The sequence below is a fragment of the Musca autumnalis genome, unplaced genomic scaffold, assembly GCF_047663935.1.
Source record: "Musca autumnalis isolate F117 unplaced genomic scaffold, ASM4766393v1 scaffold_5, whole genome shotgun sequence".
Lineage (NCBI taxonomy): Eukaryota > Metazoa > Arthropoda > Insecta > Diptera > Muscidae > Musca > Musca autumnalis.
The window spans coordinates 13,003,871-13,028,551 of NW_027412088.1; the positions used below are offsets into that span (position 1 = coordinate 13,003,871).

General features: G+C 34.9%; 1 protein-coding gene across 2 annotated transcripts in view; it reads left to right on the forward strand.

Moving 5' to 3' along the window:
* Positions 1-24,681, forward strand: part of Rx (Retinal homeobox domain-containing protein Rx) — a 116,884-nt gene that overhangs the window by 28,246 nt on the left and 63,957 nt on the right. For both annotated transcript variants that reach the window (XM_073957834.1, XM_073957833.1), the window contains exons 3-4: positions 14,709-16,208; positions 16,479-16,645. In XM_073957834.1, the coding sequence (XP_073813935.1) occupies positions 14,709-16,208; positions 16,479-16,645 (1,667 nt within the window). The remainder of the gene's footprint in view (positions 1-14,708; positions 16,209-16,478; positions 16,646-24,681) is intronic.

A 24,681-nucleotide genomic window follows, 5' to 3' on the forward strand; every position in this document is an offset into this window, starting at 1 on the left:
GTCTTTAAATAGCCTCCATAGAACAGTACCTCCCGATTTTCGGTATTGTCAAGGTTGCTGCTCAATATCCCGTCGAAATGAGTGCATGCTACACTTCTCCAGATAAAACGAGCTTACCATATACTACTTTACCCGATTAACTGTCTTGTAGATAGTCTTGTGGATTCTGTTGCTAAATTCACATGCTATTGCCTTATGGAACGACAGCTTTCTGCTTATAACAAAGCGCCTTGCAATGCCTAAGGACTATATGTTCTCAGATGGTAAGCGTGGACGCAGTCGCTTCCGTTATCCTCTTTCACTTGAATTGGTTGGATGGTATTGGCTCCAGCAAGTTTGGGGCTTTACTAACCAATGCAGCCTTCGCTTTCAAATTACTGTTTGTGTAGGTTCTTTTCCTCTTTGTACATCCATTCACATTTTACCTAGGCAATGTTCATAAATTTCTCTGATCAATATCTGATTTTCTTTATAGGTGATGTGACTTTTCGTGAAAGCTATAAAACATGGCACTTTCTTCCATTTTATAATAAGTGTGTCTGCGTACTCGATAATTTGTAATAATTATTACAAATTATTACTGAATGTTATTTTTTTACACAAATGTTCAGTAAAAGAGTATGAATTGATAGACTTGTTTTGAAAAATTTATTACTGAGAACTTATAATGTTTACTGAAAGCATTTTGTTCAGTAACATTTTGTAGCTATAGCCAGTTGTCAAAAGTTTAAAATATTCAAATATCATAATCGTAAATATTATTCAAATTGAAAATTTTTACTGAATGTTGTCTTTTTACTTTTTTAATTTTTTCCTTTGAAAGAGTATAAAATGCTTTACTCCCTAAAAAGAAGTTACTGAGTAATATTTACTGAGAAAGTACAAGGACAAACCTATTTATATAATTTATAAAAAAGAAAACATTTCATTTTTTTCCACAAAAATTTAATTTAAACGTTATTTTAGTCATTAATAGGCAAAAGTTAATTCATTCCTGCAAAGAAACAAAAATTCCAGAAAAAAGACGAAGAGTTATCACCCTAACAAACACATTGCGTGGGAGCATAGTTTTATAAAAACAAATTTTGACATTATGTCAAATTCGTTTGCTAATGATGCCGAAGTTAAAGATATCTTTGTTCTCTTTTAAAGTTCTAATTTTCCAACAATTCATTACCTTCCATTCATTGATCATCGGCACACCAAGTGTTCCAATTTTCTTGTGAATCAAAAATATGTTTCAATTCAAATTTCAATTTCATTCAATTTTCTTTTCAACCTTTCATATTTTCCGACATCATCTTTACCATGATTCTGATCTTGACATTGATCTATAATTTTCATATCAATTTTTTTAACAATTGTTTCATGTCTTTTTTTTCGTTCTGCTGTTACAATTTTCTTCTGAGGGTCAGTTGATGGTTTAGGGTTACATTTTGTAATGTTAACAACATTGTTTTCTCAAACGCCTTTTAATTTGACATTAATCGTGTCAAAATGATGATTTGACATAATCTTAACATTTTTCCTTAAGATGTTTTTTCAGTCTTCTCACACCGTGTCCCTTTCGCTCTTACCATTAAAGGGGGGAAATACCAAAAAAAAAAAAAAACAAGTTTATTGCCTTTGTTTCCGTCATTGTTGAAAAGTGACAGTAAGCCTGATATCGGTCTGTTGGTTGCATTATCATTAGCCGAAAAAGCAAGAAACGTCACATTGCTGGTGTCGGAAAATACATAAGACCCACGATTGCATTTGAAAAGAAAAAAACACAAAGTGTTTGAAAGGCAATAAAGCAGAAAAAGTCGTAGAAGAAGACATCAGCAACGGCGTCGTCGGCGGCACACTTAATTGAAATGTTATTAGTTGCTAATACTTTATAAAACCCACAACAATCAAAAGGAAAATAAAAGGCCAACTACAAATGAGTGGCGCACACCAGACATGATGCTCGTTCTTTGCCTTAACTCTCTTGTTGTTGTTGTATTGCAACTCTTGAAATGAATGAAAGAGCTGAACTGAAAAAAAGTGTTAACTCATGTTTTTTATTAATGGACCATATAATCATTTCGACCGTCCGACCAACTAACTCAACCATTCAAAACATATGTTTGGCCTACCAAGCAATAACAACATTTTGACAGCTGCAACTATTTGAGTGAGTAGAAGACGCCTATTATTCCGGATTGATTGGATGGATGGCAAAACTCACCTTCATTTCCCCCCTTTCAAAGATGATGGCAAACGAAATGTATTTCTAATTAAAGTATTTAGCCTTATTTGTTTATTGTCTGAATGGTGATTGTTTTTAACGATTTCTATGGAAGAAAATACTTTATTCACTTAGAGTGAAATGTAGCAACAAGCTGAGTGATTGAGTGCGTGGGCGTTAATTTGTTTGATATTTTTCTGTCATTGATGTAATTGGGATACAAACAGGTACAAAATTGTGATCATTTATAAATTTTTGAATCATTTTAATATGAAACCTTACTGCATTTTTCTTCAATGTTTATTGGGGAAATTATTTAATCTCAGGAAGTATGATGTACATACCGTCTGCTACGCACGAAAAGGTCGTAAGTCCCCTATTTTGGAAATCACGTTTTTGATACAGAATGATAGTACAAGTCAAAATAAAGAAAGTGGTAAAGGTCGGAAAAGGTCGTAGGTCCAAAAAATTATTGAGTACGAAAAGGTCGAAAAGGAAGATTTACCCGATATATATTTGGTCGAAGCTTTGTTATCTGACCATGTACATCAATATATTTGGCATCAACGGAAAAACCAAGAATTTATTTTTCAAATATAACTTACATGGGTGGAACGTGTCTTCAAAATTAGATAAAACATTTGCTTTTGGTCCATTTCACTTACGATTATCACCAACAAATAATGGTGTCTCTGCTGGTCGGGACTTCACCTATCTACAAAATTTCGTGACGATCGCCCCATAATATAGGCCTGGAGTTTTATTACAATGTTTAATGGACGGACGGACACACATAGTACGATCGTTTTATCTCGTCGAGATATGAATAATGGCAAGGGGGATCTGCGCCCTTTCCGCATTGTTGAGTAATTTTCAAATAAATAAAATCAGCTGAGCCAGGCTGGGGTTTGAACCCACGTCCTTGAAAGAAAAAGAAAAAAAGTGTTGTCACGGCGTGTTAGTGTTCAGAGCCAAACTAATATCTTTCAAAGACTACGCTAAGCGTTTATCACACAATGACTGAAAAAACATACAGCATTGTAAAAAAACAAATTACATTTGAAAGAGTAAAAAGTTAGATGATAGCGAAGCCGTCCCACATTCGATATGTCTAAGGAGCCTTCTTTATCAAAGGCGAAACATGTCATGTCACATAGTGGTGGGTGTGTGGGTTCGAGTCGTCGGCTTTCCTTTTTCAGATGCATTATTGATCATTAAGGTCGATTTCCGACGAACAATTTTGTAAAAAAAAAAATATAAATATTTTATTTGACAAAATCGGTAAATTGAAAAAAATAAAACACAGTAAAAAGTTCGTATATCCCAGCTAAAAAGCAAAACTGTACAAGGAAAAGGTCGCACAGTGTCCCGACCGTGGCCAAAAATGGTAAAAACTAAATACTTCGTTGAACAAATTTATTGATGGGGAGTGATAGAAAACATATTAATTAAGAAGAATCTGAATTTTGGTACTGATACGTGAAGTAGTTTTTGGTATATGAGGATTTAAATCCGACAATTTTAGTTAATAAGTATTTTTGTGTTTTTTTTCTAAAATTAATAAATTGTATTATGCGTTAATATTTAAAATTTACAAGTAACAAATAAAATCTACAAGTAATAAACTTGGCTACACTTTTGTTTGCATGTAAATAGTAATCATATGGTGTATACATTTACCCAAACATGTATTACTAATAGCCTGTTCCCGTACTTTATAAAGTGGTAAAAGTCGTAAAAGTTGTAAAAGTCGTAAACGATTTCCATATAAATTTTGTGTACGGGACGCAAAATGTGTAAAAGTGGTAAAAATTTTAAAAACTTTTTAGTTCTGGAACAAAGCTTAAGTTTATTAATTTTCTGAAGCATATTTTAAATTGAGTGGAGTGGGGAAAAATGGTATAAAAGTGTATATCGATATTTCTTCCTTTATGAGTCGTAAAAAGTGGGTACTTCAAATATATAAAGGTCCCAGCTGCAGAGGTTTGCAGACGAATGTGTCATTTCTCTTTTTCAGCGACCACCTCACTGAGAGGTTACCCCCTTTTTTAACAAATCGTTTTGCGGTGTTGGCTATAGCGTGAAAACGAATGAACCGATCATCATATATTTTTGTGGGCTTATTAAGTACCTAATAATCTTGCCTTAAAACGAGAGAATTTTAAAAATATCAATTTTTAAAAAAAATGTGGACAGCGAAAATCAAAATTCGATTTTTTACAAAAAATTTATCGTTTCTTGACCACTAATCTGTCAAAAAAAAATTTAAAGGAAATGTCTCATATATAAAGACGAGAGTTTGATATATTCAATATGCTCACAAAAAATATGAAGACTAAACACCAAATTTCAGTAATATCGGGTGGATATTGAGGACACAACACTCAAAATACCGAAAATGAGGAGGCACGGTTCTATGGGGGCTATTGGAAGACGAGGACCTATACCGACATATTTCTGGTGGAAAGTTATAAGTCCCCTAGCGGAGACTTAATACCAATTTTCAGCCATTTCGGTGTGATAATCAGGCTAAAACGTCCAAAATACCGAAAATCGGGAGGTACCGTCCTATGGGGGCTATATGAAGGCATGGACCTATGTAGACAAATTTCAAGGTAAAGGTATAATGCCCCCTACGAAGACTAAATACCAAATTTCAGCAATTTCGGTGTAATAATGAGGCTAAAATCTTCAAAATACCGATAATAGGGAGGTACCGTTGTATGGGGGCTATATCAAAACGTGGACCTAAGCCCACAATTCTCTGTTGGAATGTTTGATACCTCTGTCGAAGACTAACCACAAAATTTGAATACTTTTGGTTGGTTATTGTGTCTAAAAAAATCAAAATACCGAAAATCTGGAGGTACGGTTCTATGGGGGCTATATCAAAACGTGGACCGACCAACCCAATTTTTTGTTCTGAAGATTGTAAGTCAATAATAGGTACGTGTGGCTTCCTTCTATTTTTGGCCACAGTTAATATGAACTCGCGACATTGTGGGTCGTAAGTCCAAAGAAATCCAATTATCTCCCTAACGTGATGGAATTTGATCAAACACAATACAGGTATTGAAGCGAAAAAAATAAACGAAGAATACTGTTTTAACCACCATAGTAACATTTTTATTACAGAAAGCGGTAGAATGTTAGTTCTTCCTCCTGAACATTTTCAATAAATGAACTTACGGCATTTTTCGTGCGTAGCAGACGATATTTCCTTCTGCAAAAATTCCAAAACAATTCTTAAAGAGAGAAAAGTGCGGAGAAAAAAATTACCCAAAAGAGTTGTTCGATATAAACCTACTAGACATTTGATGCACATTTGATCTGAAATTCGAGTCATAAGTTGTCGCTCAATGACTCTAACGTAAATAATTCTCATACGCCTCATGTCATATTTAGTATTTCATTTACAGCCATTGAAATCAGCTTACTAATGCAGGTGGCTTTCCATTCGCAAAGTTAATCTTGTGTGAAAAGTTCTGTTAATGACACAGAGACATGTGTTTGCTGGCCCGAACAGAGACTTCGGTATTTTGTCCAACACAGAAGCTTTTGAAAAAAGTCGTCATCCCAAATAAAACAACAGAAACCCTCGCTGTTTGTTTCCATAAACTTTATAGAAAAATATGTTGAGATTTTAAATAATTTAGCATTTTATTTAAGAAAAATTAATTCCCTCAGAGTAAAAAAAATCTAACAAAGCACACTGGTCCCAACCTGCGACAAAAATGGAAAAATCGATATCAGCATTGTTTTTGTAATTTATAACGGTATTTAACAAAACAAAACAGAAGAAGTGGACATTTACGTATGATCTCTTAAAAACTTTAAAAACATCATTAAGGTTGTGACTACTTACAAGGCAGGTAACTCAAAATTGAAAGGATAAAATTATTGTTTTCGCTATGGAAGTTTTAGTGCAAGGTTTTTTAATTACTTTTACATACAAATTTGTACACATTATTTGCATAAAATGTGCTGGAAATCACATTTTTTATAATACTTTTTTGTGGATTTGTTTTCCTATAAATTGAAGTTGAGTTTCATTAACTTTGCCATCCTTCACCACTCTCCAAATTTTTTGAAGAATGTTCGAAATAGTGTAAAGTTCGGGCGGACCGAACTTTATTATATCCCCTACCATGAAATATTCTGACCTCGAATGGAATAATTTGTTTCCTTTCCCTCCACGATACCAGTCGGAGACGTTTTTGACCACTAAGAGCTCCAAATAGCAAATTACAACCAATTCGAACCGAAAATGTAGATAAAAACCTCAATATAACTAAAATAGGGAGGTACCATAATATGAGGGCTATACATAAACCTAGACCTAAGACCACAATTTTTGCCGCAGAAGGGTTTTAACCATTGCGAACCCCAAATACCAATGTACAGCCAATTAGGGCCGAAAATGTAGATAAAAGCTTCAAAATACCTGAAATCGGGTGTACCGCTACATGGGGGCTATAGGAAAAAGTGGACCCATATTGAAGATTTGTTGGCTAAAGTATTTTTTACTTATTTTTACCGACGATTATAAATATATTTTGTCGCACTTTCCCATAATAGTGCGACCACTGTACAATGGGGCTTGAGACTTTGTATATGTATTTATTAAAGACTGCTTTGTTGACCTAACATTTGTAGTAGAGAAGTAAAAAAGTATAGGTAAATATTTTTGTAGTATTTCTCTAGTAATGTACAAGAATCTGCAAGAATCCAAAAGTGTTGCCATCTTTTAATGTTTTCCTTATAAATGAAAACTTTTCGCTGTTACTTTCCACTATCCAATATAAGACATATTTACAAGCATTTGAAATTAAATCTCTTTAGATTGTTAATTTTTTATGAATTAATTGGTAACACTCAAAACGAACACCGTAAAACACATTTAAATTTACATGCCCAGCAAACTACTAAGGTTTTTTTTGTTGCTTCCTCAAAATAATCAAAATAACTAGAACCCATGTGTGGTCTTTTTGTTTAGCTTTTGTTTTACTTTTTCATGTATGAAATGGTAAAGAGGATAATTCGTCATGCCTACCACTTTTTTGGGGAGGTTAAAGCTTCCAGGTGAGCTACTTAATTTGTTTTATCTGTTAAAGAGGTTTGTTGTGGGCTATGCTCGGTTCATTTTTGTTTTGTCTGTTGTGCCGGTTGAATGAGGAGTTGTAGTTATATACAATTAATTCTCATCATAATTTTCAGTTAATTATATTATTAAAGCGTTTAATTTGTTAAGCCATAACCTGCTGAGTGCTATAATTTATTATATCGAAGCAAAATGAGAAATAGTTTCACCAATCAACCAACAACACAACTAACATGATGTTCAAATGAAACGAAATTGTAGCTAAATAGAAGCGGAAAATATAACATGGCTTTAAAATTCACTGCAGAAGCTGTTTTCAATAAAGATTTCTTTTGTTTTTATCCGTGGGATATTGTTAAAATGTGGGTATTATGTATGTAGGTATGGGTAATTGAACAATTTCCAAGAAAACTCCGGTAGGAAACCTTCTCTCATATCAATGAATATATTCATATAAAGCTTAATTTTATTTTTTGGCAGTGATATGCAGCTACCAACTTCATATTTTAAGATGCCTGTGCTCTTGAATCTTTCTTGTATGGCCTTCTTGCCATAGTATGCCATTGTTTCTATATTTTAATTTTTATCTTTTCCAAACTCTTTCTCAGTGTATTTGGAATGTATTACCTCTGTAATGATACCTGCTTTAGTTAACAACTAAATGACATTCAATTAGACGCCGTTTTATATTTACAATGTGGCATAATAAAAATTTTCAAACGCCTGACTCAATAAAATTTAAACTCTACTCCAAATAACAAATTAACTTGGGGGACCAAAAACAACAATAACCACAACTACAACATAAGCAAAGAACCAAAATAAAATAAAACAAAAAAGGAATCACAAATACCTTAATATAGTTTATTGAGTGGGCTATTGTTTGTTATTTGCTTTGGCAAGTAACTTGTTTTATGGTTAACCATGGTGCCAAGGCAGGCAGGCGGTCGGTGGCGGTGTTAGCCGGCAGTATCATGTGACATGCAAGGAAGTCATTAGACTTGGCTATAGAGCCGAGTATAACTGAACTACAAATTATAAAGGAGCAAAGTGGTCGTCGGCGGGTGGGTGGTTAGTTATGGTTAGGTTGTTAATCGTCTAGGAAAAAATAATTTCTTCAATTTGTTTTCTGAAAAACAAGAAGGTGTTTGTCCCAACAACATTGACACCACTGCCACCCAACAAAGGCAGTGGCAACCAGCCTTGCAGTGTTTTAAGGCCAACTAACAAATTGACTTTTTCCAGTTATAATCAATTTTGGTGTATGTGTGAGAGAGTGTCTGTGCCACTGCTGCCAGCCATTAGCCTGGCTAGAAATTTTTTTCATTGGAGTTCTATATCAATCCATTTAAGCCACGTATGCAATTACATTGTTTAACTTCGAATCCAATTAATAGTTTTCGACAAAAATATATAATTATGTTGTGTTGAGTAATTGCATTTTGATGATATGTAGGTATGTATGTGGGAGGATGGGTGGCTGGGTTGGTTGGGTGGTTAGTTGACTACTCGTTCGTAATTTGTTTACTAAGTAGCCTTGGTAGTTGTGGCGTTGCTTTGAAGTTTCAACCAGCCTTTCGTGTTTAGTGTATTATGTAAGCCATAATATGGTGTCTGATAGTGGCATTTTAATTGATATGTTATTGATTTTAAATTATAGTGTACTAAGGCTAATGTTTTCAATTTCGATTAATTTTTTTATTCTGAGAAGGGTAAAATGTAGAATACGTACATTTTTCTGAGGCAAGGCAAACTTAAGAGAGGCATTAAAACAAATAACGGCCTAGAATCTGATTTAAATATTGTTGGTATATACAAAGTTGAAGACCTTTAAAGTGTCTTCTGTCTATAGAAGACCTTTAAAAGATCATCTGTCTATAGAAGACCTTTAAAAGGTCATCTGCCTATAGAAGACCTATAAAAGGTCCTCTGTCTATAGAAGACATTTAAAAGGTACTCTGTCTATGGAAGACCCTTAAAAGATCCTTTGTCTATAGAAGACCTTTAAATGGTCTCCTGTCTTCTGTCTATAGACGACCTTTAAAACGTCCTCTGCCTATAGAAGACCCTTAAAAGGTCTTCTGCCTATAAAAGACCTTTAAACGGTCTTCTGCCTATAGAAGTCCTTTAAAAGGTCTTCTGTCTATAAACGTCCTTTAAAAGGTCTTCTGCCTATAGCAGACCTTTGATAGGTCTTCTGCCTATAGACGACCTTTAAAAGGTCTTCTGTCTATAGACGACCTTTAAAAGGTCTTCTGTCTATAGAAGACCTTTAAAAGGTCTTCTGTCTATAGAAGATCTCTGAAAGGTCCTCTGTCTATAGAAGACCTTTAAAAGGCCTTCTCTCTATAGAAGACCTTTAAAAGGTCTTCTGTCTATAGAAGACCTTTAAAAGGTCTTCTGCCTAAAGAAGACCTTTAAAAGGTCTTCTGTCTATAAAAGACCTTTAAATGGTCTTCTGCCTAAAGAAGACCTTTAAAAGGTCTTCTGTCTATAAAAGACCTTTAGAAGGTCTTCTGTCTATAGAAGACCTTTAAAAGGTCTTCTGTCTATAGACGACCTTTAAAAGGTCTTCTGTCTATAGAAGATCTTTGAAAGGTCCTCTGTCTATAGAAGACCTTTAAAAGGTCTTCTGTCTATAGAAGACCTTTAAAAGGTCTTCTGTCTATAAAAGACCTTTAAATGGTCTTCTGTCTATAGAAGACCTTTAAAAGGTCTTCTGTCTATAGAAGACCTTTAAAAGGTCTTCTGTCTATAGACGACCTTTAAAAGGCCTTCTCTCTATAGAAGACCTTTAAAAGGTCTTCTGTCTATAGACGACCTTTAAAAGGTCTTCTGTCTATAGAAGATCTTTGAAAGGTCCTCTGTCTATAGAAGACCTTTAAAAAGTCTTCTGTCTATAGAAGACCTTTAAAAGGTCTTCTGCCTAAAGAAGACCTTTAAAAGGTCTTCTGTCTATAAAAGACCTTTAAATAGTCTTCTGTCTAAAGAAGACCTTTAAAAGGTCTTCTGTCTATAAAAGACCTTTAGAAGGTCTTCTGTCTATAGAACACCTTTAAAAGGTCTTCTGTCTATAGACGACCTTTAAAAGGTCTTCTGTCTATAGAAGATCTTTGAAAGGTCTTCTGTCTATAGGTGACCTTTAAAGGGTCTTCAGTCTATAGAAGACCTTTAAAAAGTCTTCTGTCTATAGAAGACCTTTAAAAGGTCTTCTGCCTAAAGAAGACCTTTAAAAGGTCTTCTGTCTATAAAAGACCTTTAAATGGTCTTCTGCCTAAAGAAGACCTTTAAAAGGTCTTCTGTCTATAAAAGACCTTTAGAAGGTCTTCTGTCTATAGAAGACCTTTAAAAGGTCTTCTGTCTATAGACGACCTTTAAAAGGTCTTCTGTCTATAGAAGATCTTTGAAAGGTCCTCTGTCTATAGAAGACCTTTAAAAGGTCTTCTGTCTATAGAAGACCTTTAAAAGCCCTTCTCTCTATTGAAGACCTTGAAAAGGTCTTCTGTCTATAGATGACCTTTAAAAGGTCTTCTGTCTATAGAAGACCTTTAAAAAGTCTTCTGTCTATAGAAGACCTTTAAAAGGTCTTCTGCCTAAAGAAGACCTTTAAAAGGTCTTCTGTCTATAAAAGACCTTTAAATGGTCTTCTGTCTATAGAAGACCTTTAAAAGGTCTTCTGTCTATAGAAGACCTTTAAAAGGTCTTCTGTCTATAGACGACCTTTAAAAGGCCTTCTCTCTATAGAAGACCTTTAAAAGGTCTTCTGTCTATAGAAGACCTTTAAAAGGTCTTCTGTCTATAGAAGATCTTTGAAAGGTCCTCTGTCTATAGAAGACCTTTAAAAAGTCTTCTGTCTATAGAAGACCTTTAAAAGGTCTTCTGCCTAAAGAAGACCTTTAAAAGGTCTTCTGTCTATAAAAGACCTTTAAATGGTCTTCTGTCTAAAGAAGACCTTTAAAAGGTCTTCTGTCTATAAAAGACCTTTAGAAGGTCTTCTGTCTATAGACGACCTTTAAAAGGTCTTCTGTCTATAGACGACCTTTAAAAGGTCTTCTGTCTATAGAAGATCTTTGAAAGGTCTTCTGTCTATAGGTGACCTTTAAAGGGTCTTCAGTCTATAGAAGACCTTTAAAAGGTCCTCTGTTTATAGAAGACCTTTAAAGGGTTACCTGTCTATAGAAGACCTTTAAAATATCCTCTGTCTATAGAAGACCGTTAAAAGGTGCTTTGTTTACAGAAGACCTTTAAATGGTTATCAGTCTATAGAAGACCTTTAAAATATCCTCTGTCTATAGAAGACCTTTAAAATGTCCTCTGTTTATAGAAAACCTTTAAAGGATTATCTCTCTATAGAAGACATTTAACATATCCTCTGTCTATAGAAGACCTTTAAAATGTCCTCTGTTTATAGAAGACCTTTAAAGGGTTATCTCTCTATAGAAAACCTTTAAAATATCCTCTGTCTATAGAAGACCTTTAAAAGGTCCTCTGTTTATAGAAAACCTTTAAAGGGTTATCTGTCTATAGAAGACCTTGAAAATATCCTCTGTCTATAGAAGACCTTTAAAAGGTCCTCTGTTTATAGAGAACCTTTAAAGGGTTATCTGTCTATAGAAGACCTTTAAAAGGTCCTCTGTTTATAGAAGACCTTTAAAGGGTTATCTGTCTATAGAAGACCTTGAAAATATCCTCTGTCTATAGAAGACCTTTAAAAGGTCCTCTCTTTGTAGAAGACCTTTAAAGGGTTATCTGTCTATAGAAGACTTTTAAAAAGTCCTCTGTTTATAGAAGACCTTTAAAGGATTATCTGTCTATAGAAGACCTTTAAAATATCCTCTGTCTATCGAAGGCCTTTAAAAGGTGCTCTGTTTACAGAAGTCCTTTAAAGGGTTATCAGTCTATAGAAGACCTTTAAAATATCCTCTGTCTATAGAAGACCTTTTAAAGGTCCTCTGTTTATAGAAGAGCTTTAAAGGGTTATCTGTCTATAGAAGACCTTTAAAATATCCTCTGTCTATAGAAGACCTTTAAAAGGTGCTCTGTCTACAGAAGTCCTTTAAAGGGTTATCGGTCTATAGAAGACCTTTAAAATATCCTCTGTCTATAGAAGACCTTTAAAAGGTCCTCTGTTTATAGAAAACCTTTAGAGGGTTATCTATCTATAGAAGACCTTTAAAATATCCTCTGTCTATAGAAGACCTTTAAAAGGTGCTCTGTTTACAGAAGTCCTTTAAAGGGTTATCATTCTATAGAAGACCTTTAAAATATCCTCTGTCTATAGAAGACCTTTAAAAGGTCCTCTCTTTGTAGAAGACCTTTAAAGGGTTATCTGTCTATAGAAGACCATTAAAATATCCTCTGTCTATCGAAGACCTTTAAAAGGTCCTCTGTTTATAGAAGACCTTTAAAGGGTTATCTGTCTATAGAAGACCTTTAAAATACCCTCTGTCTATAGAAGACCTTTAAAAGGTCCTCTGTTTATAGAAGACCTTTAAAGGGTTATCTGTCTATAGAAGACCTTTAAAATATCCTCTGTCTATAGAAGACCTTTAAAAGGTCCTCTGTTTATAGAAGACCTTTAAAGGGTCCTCTGTCTATAGAAGACTTTTAAAATATCGTCTGTCTATAGAAGACCTTTAAAGGGTTATCTGTCTATAGAAGACCTTTAAAATATCCTCTGTCTATAGAAGACCTTTAAAAGGTCCTCTGTTTATAGAATACCTTTAAAAAGGTCCTCTGCCTAGGGAAGACCATTAAAGGGTCTTCTGTCTATAGAAGACAGATAAAAGGTCCTCTGTTTAAAGATGACCTTTAAAAGGTCTTCTGCCTATAGAATACATGTACAAGGTCCTCTGTTTATAGAGGACCTTTAAATGGTCCTCTGTCTATAGAAGACCTTTAAAAGATCTTCTGTCAATAGAAGACTTTTAATAAGTCATCTGTATCTAGAAGACCTTTAAAAGGTCCTCTGCCTAGAGAAGACCTTTAAAGGGTCTTCTGTCTATAGAAGACCATTAAAGGGTCCTCTGCCCTAAAAAGACTTTTAAAATGTCCTCTGTCTATAGAAGACCTTTAAAAGGTCCTCTGTTTATAGAAGACCTTTAAAGGGTCCTCTGTCTCTATCTATAGAAGACCTTTAAAGGGTATTCTGTCTATAAAAGACGTTTAAAGCGTCTTCAGTTTATAGAAGACCTATAAAGGGTCTTCTGTCTTTATTAGATCTTTAAAAAGGCTTCTGTCTATAAAAGACCTTTAAAAGGTGTTCTGTCTATAGAAGACCTTTAAAGGGTCTTCTGTCTATAGAAGACCTTTAAAGGGTCGTCTGTCTATAGAGGACCTTTAAAGGGTATTCTGTCTATAGAAGACCTTTAAAAGGTCTTCTGTCTATAAAAGACCTTCTGTCTATAGAAGACCTCTAAGAGGTCATCTGTCTGTAGAATACCGTAAAAGGTCATCAGTCTACTGAATACCTTTAAAATGCTTTCTGTCTATAGAAGTCCCTTACGGGGTCCTCTGTCTATAGAAGACCTTAAAAGGTCATCAGTCTACAGAATACCTTTAAAAGTTCCTCTGTCTATAGAAGACCTTTAAAAGGTTCTCTGTCTATAGAAGACCTTTAAATGGTCCTTTGTCTATAAAAGACCTTTAAAAGGTCTTATGTCTATAGAAGACTTTTAATAAGTCCTCTGTATATAGAAGACCTTTAAAAGGTCCTCTGCCTAGGGAATACCTTTAAAGGGTCTTCTGTCTATAGAAGACAGATAAAAGGTCCTCTGTTTAAATATGACCTTTAAAGGGTCTTCTGTCTATAGAATACATGTACAAGGTCCTCTATTTATAGAGGACCTTTAATTGGTCCTCTGTCTATAGAAGACTTTAAAAGATCTTCTGTCTATAGAAGACTTTTAATAAGTCATCTGTATATAGAAGACCTTTAAAAGGACCTCTGCCTTAAAAAAGACCTTTAAAATGTCTTCTGTCTATAGAAGACCTTTAAGAGGTCCTCTGTCTATAGAAGACCTTTATTAGGTCGTCTGTCTATAGAGTACAGGTTAAAGGTCCTCGGTCTATAGAAACCTTTAAAAGGTCTTCTGTCTATAGAAGACCCTTAAAAAGTCCTCTGTCTACAGAAGACCTTTAAAAGGTCTTCTGTGTATAAAAGACCTTTAAAAGGTCTATAAAAGATCTTTAAAGGGTCTTCGGTATATAGAAGGCCTTTAAAGGATCTATAGACAAACTTTAAAAGGTCTTCTGTCTATAGAGACCCTTAAAAGGTCTAACACTACCACTTCCCCTATCTTTATGGTGTAATTTTTGAACACAAAACTCTCGCTATTAATTTTCACATTCAATAATCTTCATATTTTACCCTCTCTGCTATTTTCTTTATTTCAGATGATTGCGATGACGCCACCGATCTTCGTTGTGCCAACAAAACATTGGCCCAACTACGCAGCATGGATAATCACATGGCCACACTAATGCATCAGCGTAATAACAATGTCAGTTTTCCCCTGTCCTCACCAACCGGTGGTACTGGTGGTAGTGGTGGAGTACATCAAAGTTCACTCTCTGCCGCTGCCATGCATTTAGCTCCACCACCTTCACATATTCATCATTCCCAACAACAGCCTCATTCCCATCTTGGCTATCACAATAGTCTAATGAATTTTCAACAGCAACAACAACAACATACGCATCAAACACACTTCTCAACAACTACAAATCATCACAATGCTCATCTCGGTCATCATACAAGTCTATCTTCATATAGCAGTAACTCACCCGTCGATAATAGAGATGATTTTAATGGTCGCCTCAGCAGCCCCTCAGCCATGGCCACAAGCAATGATTATTTGAATTCAATGCATCAAATGGTCGAAGCTAATAATTTATTGCACCAGCCGAACAGCGATCTGAATTCGCACACAATGACGCCTCAGACAACACCACCAACGCCGCCATCGTCGGCCAGTGTCTATCATAGTCATCAACAGCATTTGGCCGCTTTGGCGGCACATGCCCAGGCCCAACATGATCACAAATTTGCCAAGTCATCTGTCGCCTCATCAACGTCATCATCCTCGGTCACGGCTGTAAGTTCAGCAACAGCGGCTGCAGCTGTAATGGTAGCCTCCACAATGGCTAATCAAATGTCAGCAGCGGCGGCTTCCTCTTTTTACAGTGCAAATGGCGGCGGCAGTGGTGGTGGCGTCTCCAATCTGCACGATTACGATGAACGTTCAATGTCTTCTCTGTCGAATGGTGGAGAAATTGATGCCGATATTACCGACGATGAGGAGCCACGTGATCATCGTGATGATAGCCACAACATTGATGTTACCTCATCGTCACCGCAATCACCTCAAATGGCGTCGTTGCATAATTTTGGCAATGGTTCGGGTCTGAAAAGAAAATCAAACTCTTCGTCGGTTTCCAATTACTGTGATGATATGAATTCTCTTAACAATAATAACAACAACAACAATACAAATGATGTGGAGAACTTTTCCAAGGCACTTATGAATGGTAACGCAAATGATGGTGGTGGTTATTCGGTTAGGCCCCGCTCATTGGAGGATATGCAAAATCAAAATTTTCCACTTAATGGTAATTTTGGAGAACACAATTCATCGGGCACGAGTCATTTGTCTGGTGGCCATTCACAACAAAAACATTTGGATGAATATGGTCGTATGGCTGCAATGAATTCCAGTGGTCCAGGGGGTAATGGTCCAAATAGCGGTGTTAATGGTTCAAGTGGAGGTGATCAGTCTGATCGACTGAATGACAATGATAGCCTAATGAATGGCAGCTGTGCCTCCAGTGAAGATCTCAATCAAACAAACTCCAGTGAACAGGGTGAAAAAATCACCTCGGGAAGTGATGATGAAGGTGAGTGAAGTTTCAGTTTAAATATATTGGAGTTTTAGAAAGTTTAAACCCGTTTTTCATAAGAGGTATATGACCCGGTGTTTGGGCAATAATCAATAAAAATTTCTGTAGCCTGATTTTAAGCCTTGTGCTTGTGTGTTATGACATGTAGCCAATATTTCCATTCTAATTCTTAATATCCTTTTTTTCATATATATTTATATTTTGTTTTTTTTTTTTTTTTGTACACTATTCCGATTTTTTTTCTTCAATTTCTTCGTTTATCGCAAGGTCAAGACGATAATTGTTCCAAGAAAAAACATCGTCGCAATCGCACCACATTTACCACCTATCAGCTGCATGAATTGGAAAGAGCCTTTGAGAAATCCCACTATCCAGACGTTTATTCCCGAGAAGAATTAGCCATGAAAGTCAATTTGCCAGAAGTTCGTGTACAGGTAAGTGTTGCACACAGAAGCAAATTTTTAAGATTTTACAAAAAAGAAATAACAACAACATAAATATTGGCTTGCCAAGTTAAAAAACAAGCTTCAAAGAAAAAACATTACAAACTAAATAATACCGGAAATTAAACAATTTCCTTTTACAATTTATTATCACATCAAGAATTAAGTTCAATCAGTTTAAATTAGGTGTTGAATAAATTTCTAATAATGGTAATGGTTAGGCGGGAAAGGGAAGTAGCCTGCCAGCCAACCAAACTTTTACCATCAATGTGAATAACCCAATCAGTGGCCCTTTTCTTTGTTTTGACAAAGATTTATGTTCGTCGCTTTTTGTTGGTTATTTGCAAGGAAACATTTTAGAAGTCGTGTTAAAGGAAATGCAAATGAAGTTAACATAACTTGAAAATTTACATTTGAATTCCGCTAGTATTTAAGCTACTTTTTGGGGAAAATATACTTAGCTATAGACACACACTGAAATACGTTACTGTGGTTCAGGGACGTAGCCAGGATTTCATTTCGGGGGGGGGCCCACCTGAGCAAAATTTTGAAAGTTCATGTTAGCGAAAATGTCATATTTAGCAAAGATGCAACCTTATTTTAGACTTATTCTACTGATGAAATAATTGTCAATACTATTTTTCAGTTCATATGGCGCAAGACTTCTTGGCCAATTTTATCTTTTAGAACTTTTTTGACAATATGTCACAGTTAATATATGGTCAAAACAATGAATATATTAATAATCCCATATATTTTTCGGCGGATCTTTTATCAAATAATTCACAGCTACAGTGAATGTTATGAAATTCAGTGATATCACTTCGGTAAGGCCAAAAGAAAGCGAATACAATGGAAAACCTTAGAAATATCATAACATTTAAATTTCAAATATTACAATTACAATTTTCAAAAATATGCAAAATTCCGATGTCTACATATCGCAAAGAATTTCTGAAGGCCGAGAACTAATGCTGAGCAATAGTTAATCTATCTATCAAGAAATTCTAGCACCTAATAGCGGTTATGTAAATGACAAATTATGTCGCCAAATCGTACATCTGTCAATAGACTAATTTTGGCGTCCAATCGTCGGACTTCACTTATAGAAATTTTGGATCTTCTCATAAATTTATCAGGAACAAGGGAATCTCTGGAATTCAGTCTTAACTTCGTTTAAAATGAAATTATGTCGCCCAATCCAAGGTCTATACATGTATACATTCTTTTAGCAAAAATCCATAAACACAATTTTTCCCAATCTACATTTTTTATACTCTCAGCCTTTAGCCAAAATGTGCCTCATCGGATGTGGATTTAGGGCAACAAGTGTTCTCGGGGCTCCTATTACTACCGTACAAGTTTTTCAGAGGCAAGTCTATACTTCCAGGGGAAATGGCCCGAAAGCTGTAAAGAACACCTAAGGTAATCATGTGTAGTGGCTAGTGCACAAGACAACTTTCGAACCGGATACTGCGTTGGTCCAAACTTTGTTTATCTCAATATTTCAGCAAGCCTTATACATATATACAAAATTCGAAGATGGTGCTTTTCGGTCAACTTCTTCTGGTATTTTCCCCCCAAATTTCAAGAATTTTAGCTAAAGTGGTATGCGCGAGTTTTCTTGAACGGAGCAACAGATTTGGTCCAAACTTTGGATTTAGTAATATTTTTTCCAAACTTAGTTTTTGCTCGAAAATGGGCCATGGTACCTCCCTCACAAACCTTCAAAATAGTTGTTTAAGTGCAGTTTAGAGCGGTATTAAGTTTTTCGTGGGCAAGTCCATATTTCCTGACATAAGAGTCAAAAGTTGAAAATTATACTGTGGCGAACTGAAATGACTGGTGGGCGCTATATCTTTTAAAAGGAATGACTCCCAAAATAAGATCTACTCCAAAAATGAACTATGTCAGTCCGGTCCATTTCTCCATACCTCCTCCGCAACACTTGTGATCAATGATACAAATCCCTATTTTGTTTGCAAGTTCATACGTCCGAAATGGCTACAAATTTCTGAAAAGCTCCTAATGCATAGTTTTTGGGTTCAAGGATTTTGGCTGTGTAGTCGCTATTCGATCTGTCTATAGATGAAAGTTTGAATTCACACAGGCTCAAGGTATATTCCTGTCCGCAAAGTCGAGTGGTACTTGTTGAGATTTTGACGAAGAAGAACCTGTTTCCGATCAGTTTTTAGATTTCGTTTGTCGTCACAAGGTCTATTACCGAAGCAGGAAAAATTAACATTTCTAGAAACGTGCATCCATTGAAAGTACTTCCCAAAATACAATTGCTGTGGGTTTCTATGACGTTTTCTTCTGGTTTTATTCAAAGAGTAATCGACAGAAAAATCTCTGAAGATGAAATTCATTGTAATTTTGAAATATTGGAAATAATATGTAATAAATCAATATATATAAAGTAGAAAAATGTTTGTACGTTTGTTTGTTTGAAGTTTATGGACTCAAAAACCGCTGAACTGATCTTCCTGAAATTTTCAGAGTACTCGTATATCACTACATGGCCTGAAAGTAACATAGGCTATAAAAATTTCTGAAATTCAGCGTTGATCCGGAGATATAGCATCAGAATCGGAGGTACCTCCAAAAAAATTAGATTTTTTATGCAAATATCTATAGAACGGTAACAGATAATGTCTCCCAATTTTGGATGTGTGCAGGAATTTGGTCTAGAAATAAATCGGTCTAAAATGGTCTAGAATTGAAATCGGTTCAGATTTGGATATAGTGCCTATATATATTTTCGGCCGATTTCATGTATTTTATGCATTAAACACGCTATGTATGTCCAATATCAATGAAATTTGGAATGTGTGACGGAATTGGGTCTAGAAGTAAAATTTTCAAATTATATTGAAATCGGTTCAGATTTGGATATAGCTCCCATATATATTTTCCTCCGATTAATGTATTTGATGCACCAAACACGCTTTATATACCCGATTTTAATGAAAGTTGCAATGAGTGACGAAAATTGGCCTACAAATAAATTTGTCAAAATATATTTTACCTTATTCGGGGTAGCGAAGCGCACCAGGGTCAGCTAATAAAATATAAACATTGACCTCAAGCTCAATAATCTTGATTTTATTAACATTCGAAAGGTCGAACAAAACATAAAAATTCGACAAAAAATCCTTTTGTCCAATAGACATTTACGACACTGCGGTGGAACAGAAATTATATCATAAAAAATGGTTGATATACATAGTTTTTTTTATTGCAAATTTCAAACATAATAAAGAATTTGTAATTGTTATGAATTTCAAAATAGTTCATTATAAAAACGTGTTAGAGAAAATATACAAACAATTAAAACCACAAAGATTAAGCAACAGTTTTACATTTTATTGTTGAATTGCTCTTATAAAAAATTTCAAAAACAAAATGTCGCAAAAATTTTTTTTCTGGATGTTGTCAAGCCAAAGTATTCGACCTACAAACAAACGTTCAATAAATACAAATAAACGTATTGTTCTGAACTCAGTAACACCGTCAACCTAAAATTCCGATTAAACGCTTAAACAACACCTTAAAACTTAACAAGAACTATGCATAAAATTGCTCAAAAAGCCTAACTTGTTCATTATTTTTATATTTTCAAATATGTTGAACAATAAGTATACCAATGTAGTTAAATAATTCTCTGCAATGCTTCCAACTACTTTACATATTTCTTGAACAATTTAAAACAGCTTAAAATTTTACTCAAAAATTAAAAAATTTTTAACATAAGCTAATATCCTATAGGAACTAAAATCATTTCGGGGGGGGCCCGGGCCCCCCGGGCCCCCCCCTTGCTACGTCGGTGCTGTGGTTTAAGAAGAAGGCATTTTGGATATATATCGCTAATTTACTCAAAGAGTGGCGTAACATAAAAATGTGGAGTTTTTTGAGTTTGCAATTTCTGTTTTTCTACGACTTTTTTTCAAGGCAATCATGAATATTCCTCTCAGAATTTTTCCGCATGGAAAATAATTTAAAAAGTTTAAATTCTTTTAAAATCAATATTTTAAAACGTGGAAAACCATTAAAATCGCCTAATTATGGAATATTCTTGGCTAATCGACAAATTTTTGGAATACGAAATAAAAATTTGTGAAATTCAGAAAGGGAACAATTTCCGCATAGAATTTTTATTGATGATGGCCCTGTTATTTGGGTAATAATCTTTTTATGTTGGGAAGGTAAATTTCATCGCCAACTTAAAACGCGTTTTACTCGAAACTAATTTTTTGAGATGTGCCACTTTTTGAGTAAAAGAGCGATATGCCTATAAAAGATTGTCCTTAGTATAAACACGTTATACGATTTATGAAATTTCAGAAGGTTAGGGAACTTTCCCTCTTCATATTTTCCAATATTTCCAAAACTAAAGAAAGCATAGTTGTGAAAATTTTTATATATTATATTTTATTTTTTATATTTTATCTTATTATATAAAAGATCTTAGTGATAAGTGAGTGACAGTTGATCGCCCATACGAAACGGTTGAAGGTAGAAGCTTGACATTTTGAGGGTTGATTGCTGTTGGTGTTTAGTGGTGAGATAAGGCTGGGTTTTTGGAAATTCGAACTGGAAGGGTACGAAAAGTACTACATATGGTACCCTTGGTATTAGGCAAACCGGAAGAGCTAGAATTCTGTCACTAACGGAGAGTTAGAAAGATGTACAAAAGGGGGTTTGGAAATTCGAACTGCAAGTGTACGAAAAGTATTAACGTTACAAAATTTTGTATCAATTGTGTATTTTTAACAGATATAGCTAGAAATGGTTTTGGTTTATGTGTAAGAAAAGTACTAAATGGTTCTAAATTTAGTACAAGTTGGAGTTGGGTGAACTGATAGAGCTGGAATCTTGATATTTGACATTACTTTTTGAGTATAGGATAGAGGAAGTTTTGAAAATTCGTACTAATGTGTACAAAAGGTACTAAATGGTACTTAATTTAGTACAGGTTGGATTTGAGTGAACGGATAGAGCTGGAAACCTGAAATTTGGAATCACGATTACTCTTGGAAAATTCGTGATTATGGGTACAAAAATTACTAAATTGTACTAAAATTTGGTACATTTAAATTAATGTGAACGGATGGAGCTGGAATCTTGAAATTTGGAATTAAGATTACTTTTGGAGTGTAGCACTGATAGAGTTTTGAAAATTCGTACATATGGGTACGAAAAGTAGTAAATTGTACTAAAAATGGTAAAATTTGGATTTGGTTGAAAAGACTACCGTTGGAGTGTAGGATTGAGGTAGTTGGGAAATTCGTACTTATGGATACGGAAAGTACTAAATTTGGTAAAATTTGAATCTGAGCGAACGAATTAGCTCAATCCGGAAATTCGTACTTATGTGCACGAAAAGTGCTAAATGGTACTAAATTTAGTACAAGTTGTAGTTGGGTGAACTGATAGAGCTGGAATTCTGAAATTTGGAATTAAGATTATTGTTAAAATTAAGGATTGCGGTAGTTTTGGAAAATCGCACTTATGGTTACGAAGAGTACTATATGGTCCTAAGTTTCGTAAAATTTGGTATTGGATGAACTCATACAACTGAAATCCTGAGATTTGGATTAAGATTACTGTTATTATTTTGTATTAATGCCAGTGTAGGGTTGAGATATGTGGTTGTCGGCTTACGTACCATAAGTATACGAAAATTACTAAATGGTACTCAATTTGCTGTTGGGTGTAGGAACAGGGCTGAAATCTTTATTTTTTGAAGTTAGGGTGAGTATTAGGGTGCTTTAAGAAATATTTACGTACCATAAATTGGCGAAAAGTACCTAAGCGGTCTAAATGCTGTATCGGGTGTAGGAAAAGAGCTGGAATTCTAAAATTTTTAGAGTCACTGTTGGTATGAGGGGTAAGATATGGAGAGTGTTTTGGAAATGCATATTATGAAAAGTACTAAATGGTTCAGAATGTGATATAATTATACCCTCAGCTTTTAGGCTAAAGAGGGTATTTACACTTTGATACGACCAAAAATGTGCTTCATCGAAATAATGATTTTAGACCCCAAGTATGTTTGTACGATATCCGTTTCAGACAATTTTGAGTAGATCTAGCAATGTCCGTCCGTCTGTCAGTCTGGCAGGCTGGTGCGCACGATAACTCTCGAACGAATCAATCGATTCGGTTCAAATTTTGGGTATCGAAATATTTTGTCCAGATTCGATTTAAGTTCGAAGATGGGCCCTATAGGTCTACTCCTTCAGGTACCTCCCCCACAAATGTTCAAAAATTGTCGCAAAACTTGTGCGCACGATAACTCTCGAAGGGAACAACCGATTTGGTCCATACTTTGCACATCGTGTAATTTCTACGAAACTTATATGAGGCTCCAATATGGACTTAATCGGTCCACTCCTTCGGGTACCTCCCACACAAAATTTCGGAAAAGTTCAGTTTAGGACCTGGTCTCGAATCGCTTTGATTTTTGTTTATTCGCTGTCCCCTATACGACGCTGTAAGTTTCATTAGGGGCAAGTCCATACTTCCTGAGAAAATAGCCTGAAAGTTACAAAAAACCCTCTGACACCGTGTGTAGTGGTTGGAGCGCAAGATAACTCTCGAACGGATCTGCCGATTCGGTTCAAAATTTGGCTTTCGTGATATTTTGTTCAAACTTAGTTCAAGTTCAAAGATGGATTATATCGGTCCACTCCTTCCGGTACCTCCCCCACAAAAGTTCGAAAATTTTCGGAAAATTTGTGCGTACGATAACTCTTGAAGGGATTAACCGATTTGGTCCATACTTTACACATTCTCATAATATGGACTATATTTGTTCACTCCATCCCGTACCTCCCACACAAAATTTTGGATAAGTTCACTTTAAGACCTGCTATTGAATCACTTTGATTTTTGTTGAAGCAACTTACATTCGCTGCCTCAATTACGATGGTAAAAGTTGTTTCAGGGGCAAGTCCATACTTCTGAGAAAACAGCCCGAAGGGTGTAAAAACCCCCTATGGCACCCCCATCGTCTATGTCGGTCCATTCGTTTAAGTACCTTTTCCGCAAAATTTTTGAACTTTATTCCTAATCAACATTTTTGTCGGTTCATACGACCAAAATTTTGAAACCCCCTAAATACACCCAGCAAAAATACTCATTACAAATTGGCCTACTTTCTCATTATTTTAACACGGGCATGTCATAGGGAGTAAGTACTTATTTTTTGGGCACTAAAAAGTAGATACATAAGTAGTTACTCCCTGGTTACTTTAAGTCGTAACTAGTTATTTAAGTACTTATTTATTTACTTTTAAGTGCCAAAAAATAAGTACTTACTCCCTATGACATGCCCGTGTTAAAATAATGAGAAAGTAGGCCAATTTGTAATGAGTATTTTTGCTGGGCATAAGTTTTTTGTGAAAAAAGTGTTTCAATTTGCACAGGCTGAGGGTATATCTCTGTCGGCAAAGCCGACTGATACTTTTTTACTTGTTTTTTATTGTGTAAAGGGGTTAGCAGGAATTTTTGAAATTGTAGGAGGAGGTTTTGGAACTGGTAGAGTTGGAAATGAGATTCGCGGTTGGTATAAATGAGTAATATAAAAAGGTAGTTTTTAAGGTTATATCCCGGTGTACGAAAAGTACTAAATTTGGTACCATTCTGTTGCATTGACGATAATATACGTTTTTTTGAAATTTGGTATGCGCTGATGGCTGAAAATGGTATTGGAAATACCAACTTTCCATATTATATATTGTTTATTTGTTTTTATATCCTTTCCGCATACGAAGTAGCGGGCACTTTGCTAGTACTTTATATTTATATTTTATATATTATATTTTGCATTTTATATTCTGTATTTTATATATCATATTGTATATTTTATATCCAAAGGCGAAAGCCAATGCGTTTTTAGACGTTAAAATGTGTTTAGAACTCTTTTTTAATCATTTAAATTGTATATTATGTCGGAATCATGTCCGTTCAACGTTTTTGAATCATAGTGCACCGCCACTAACTTCCACAGGCGAAAGCCAATG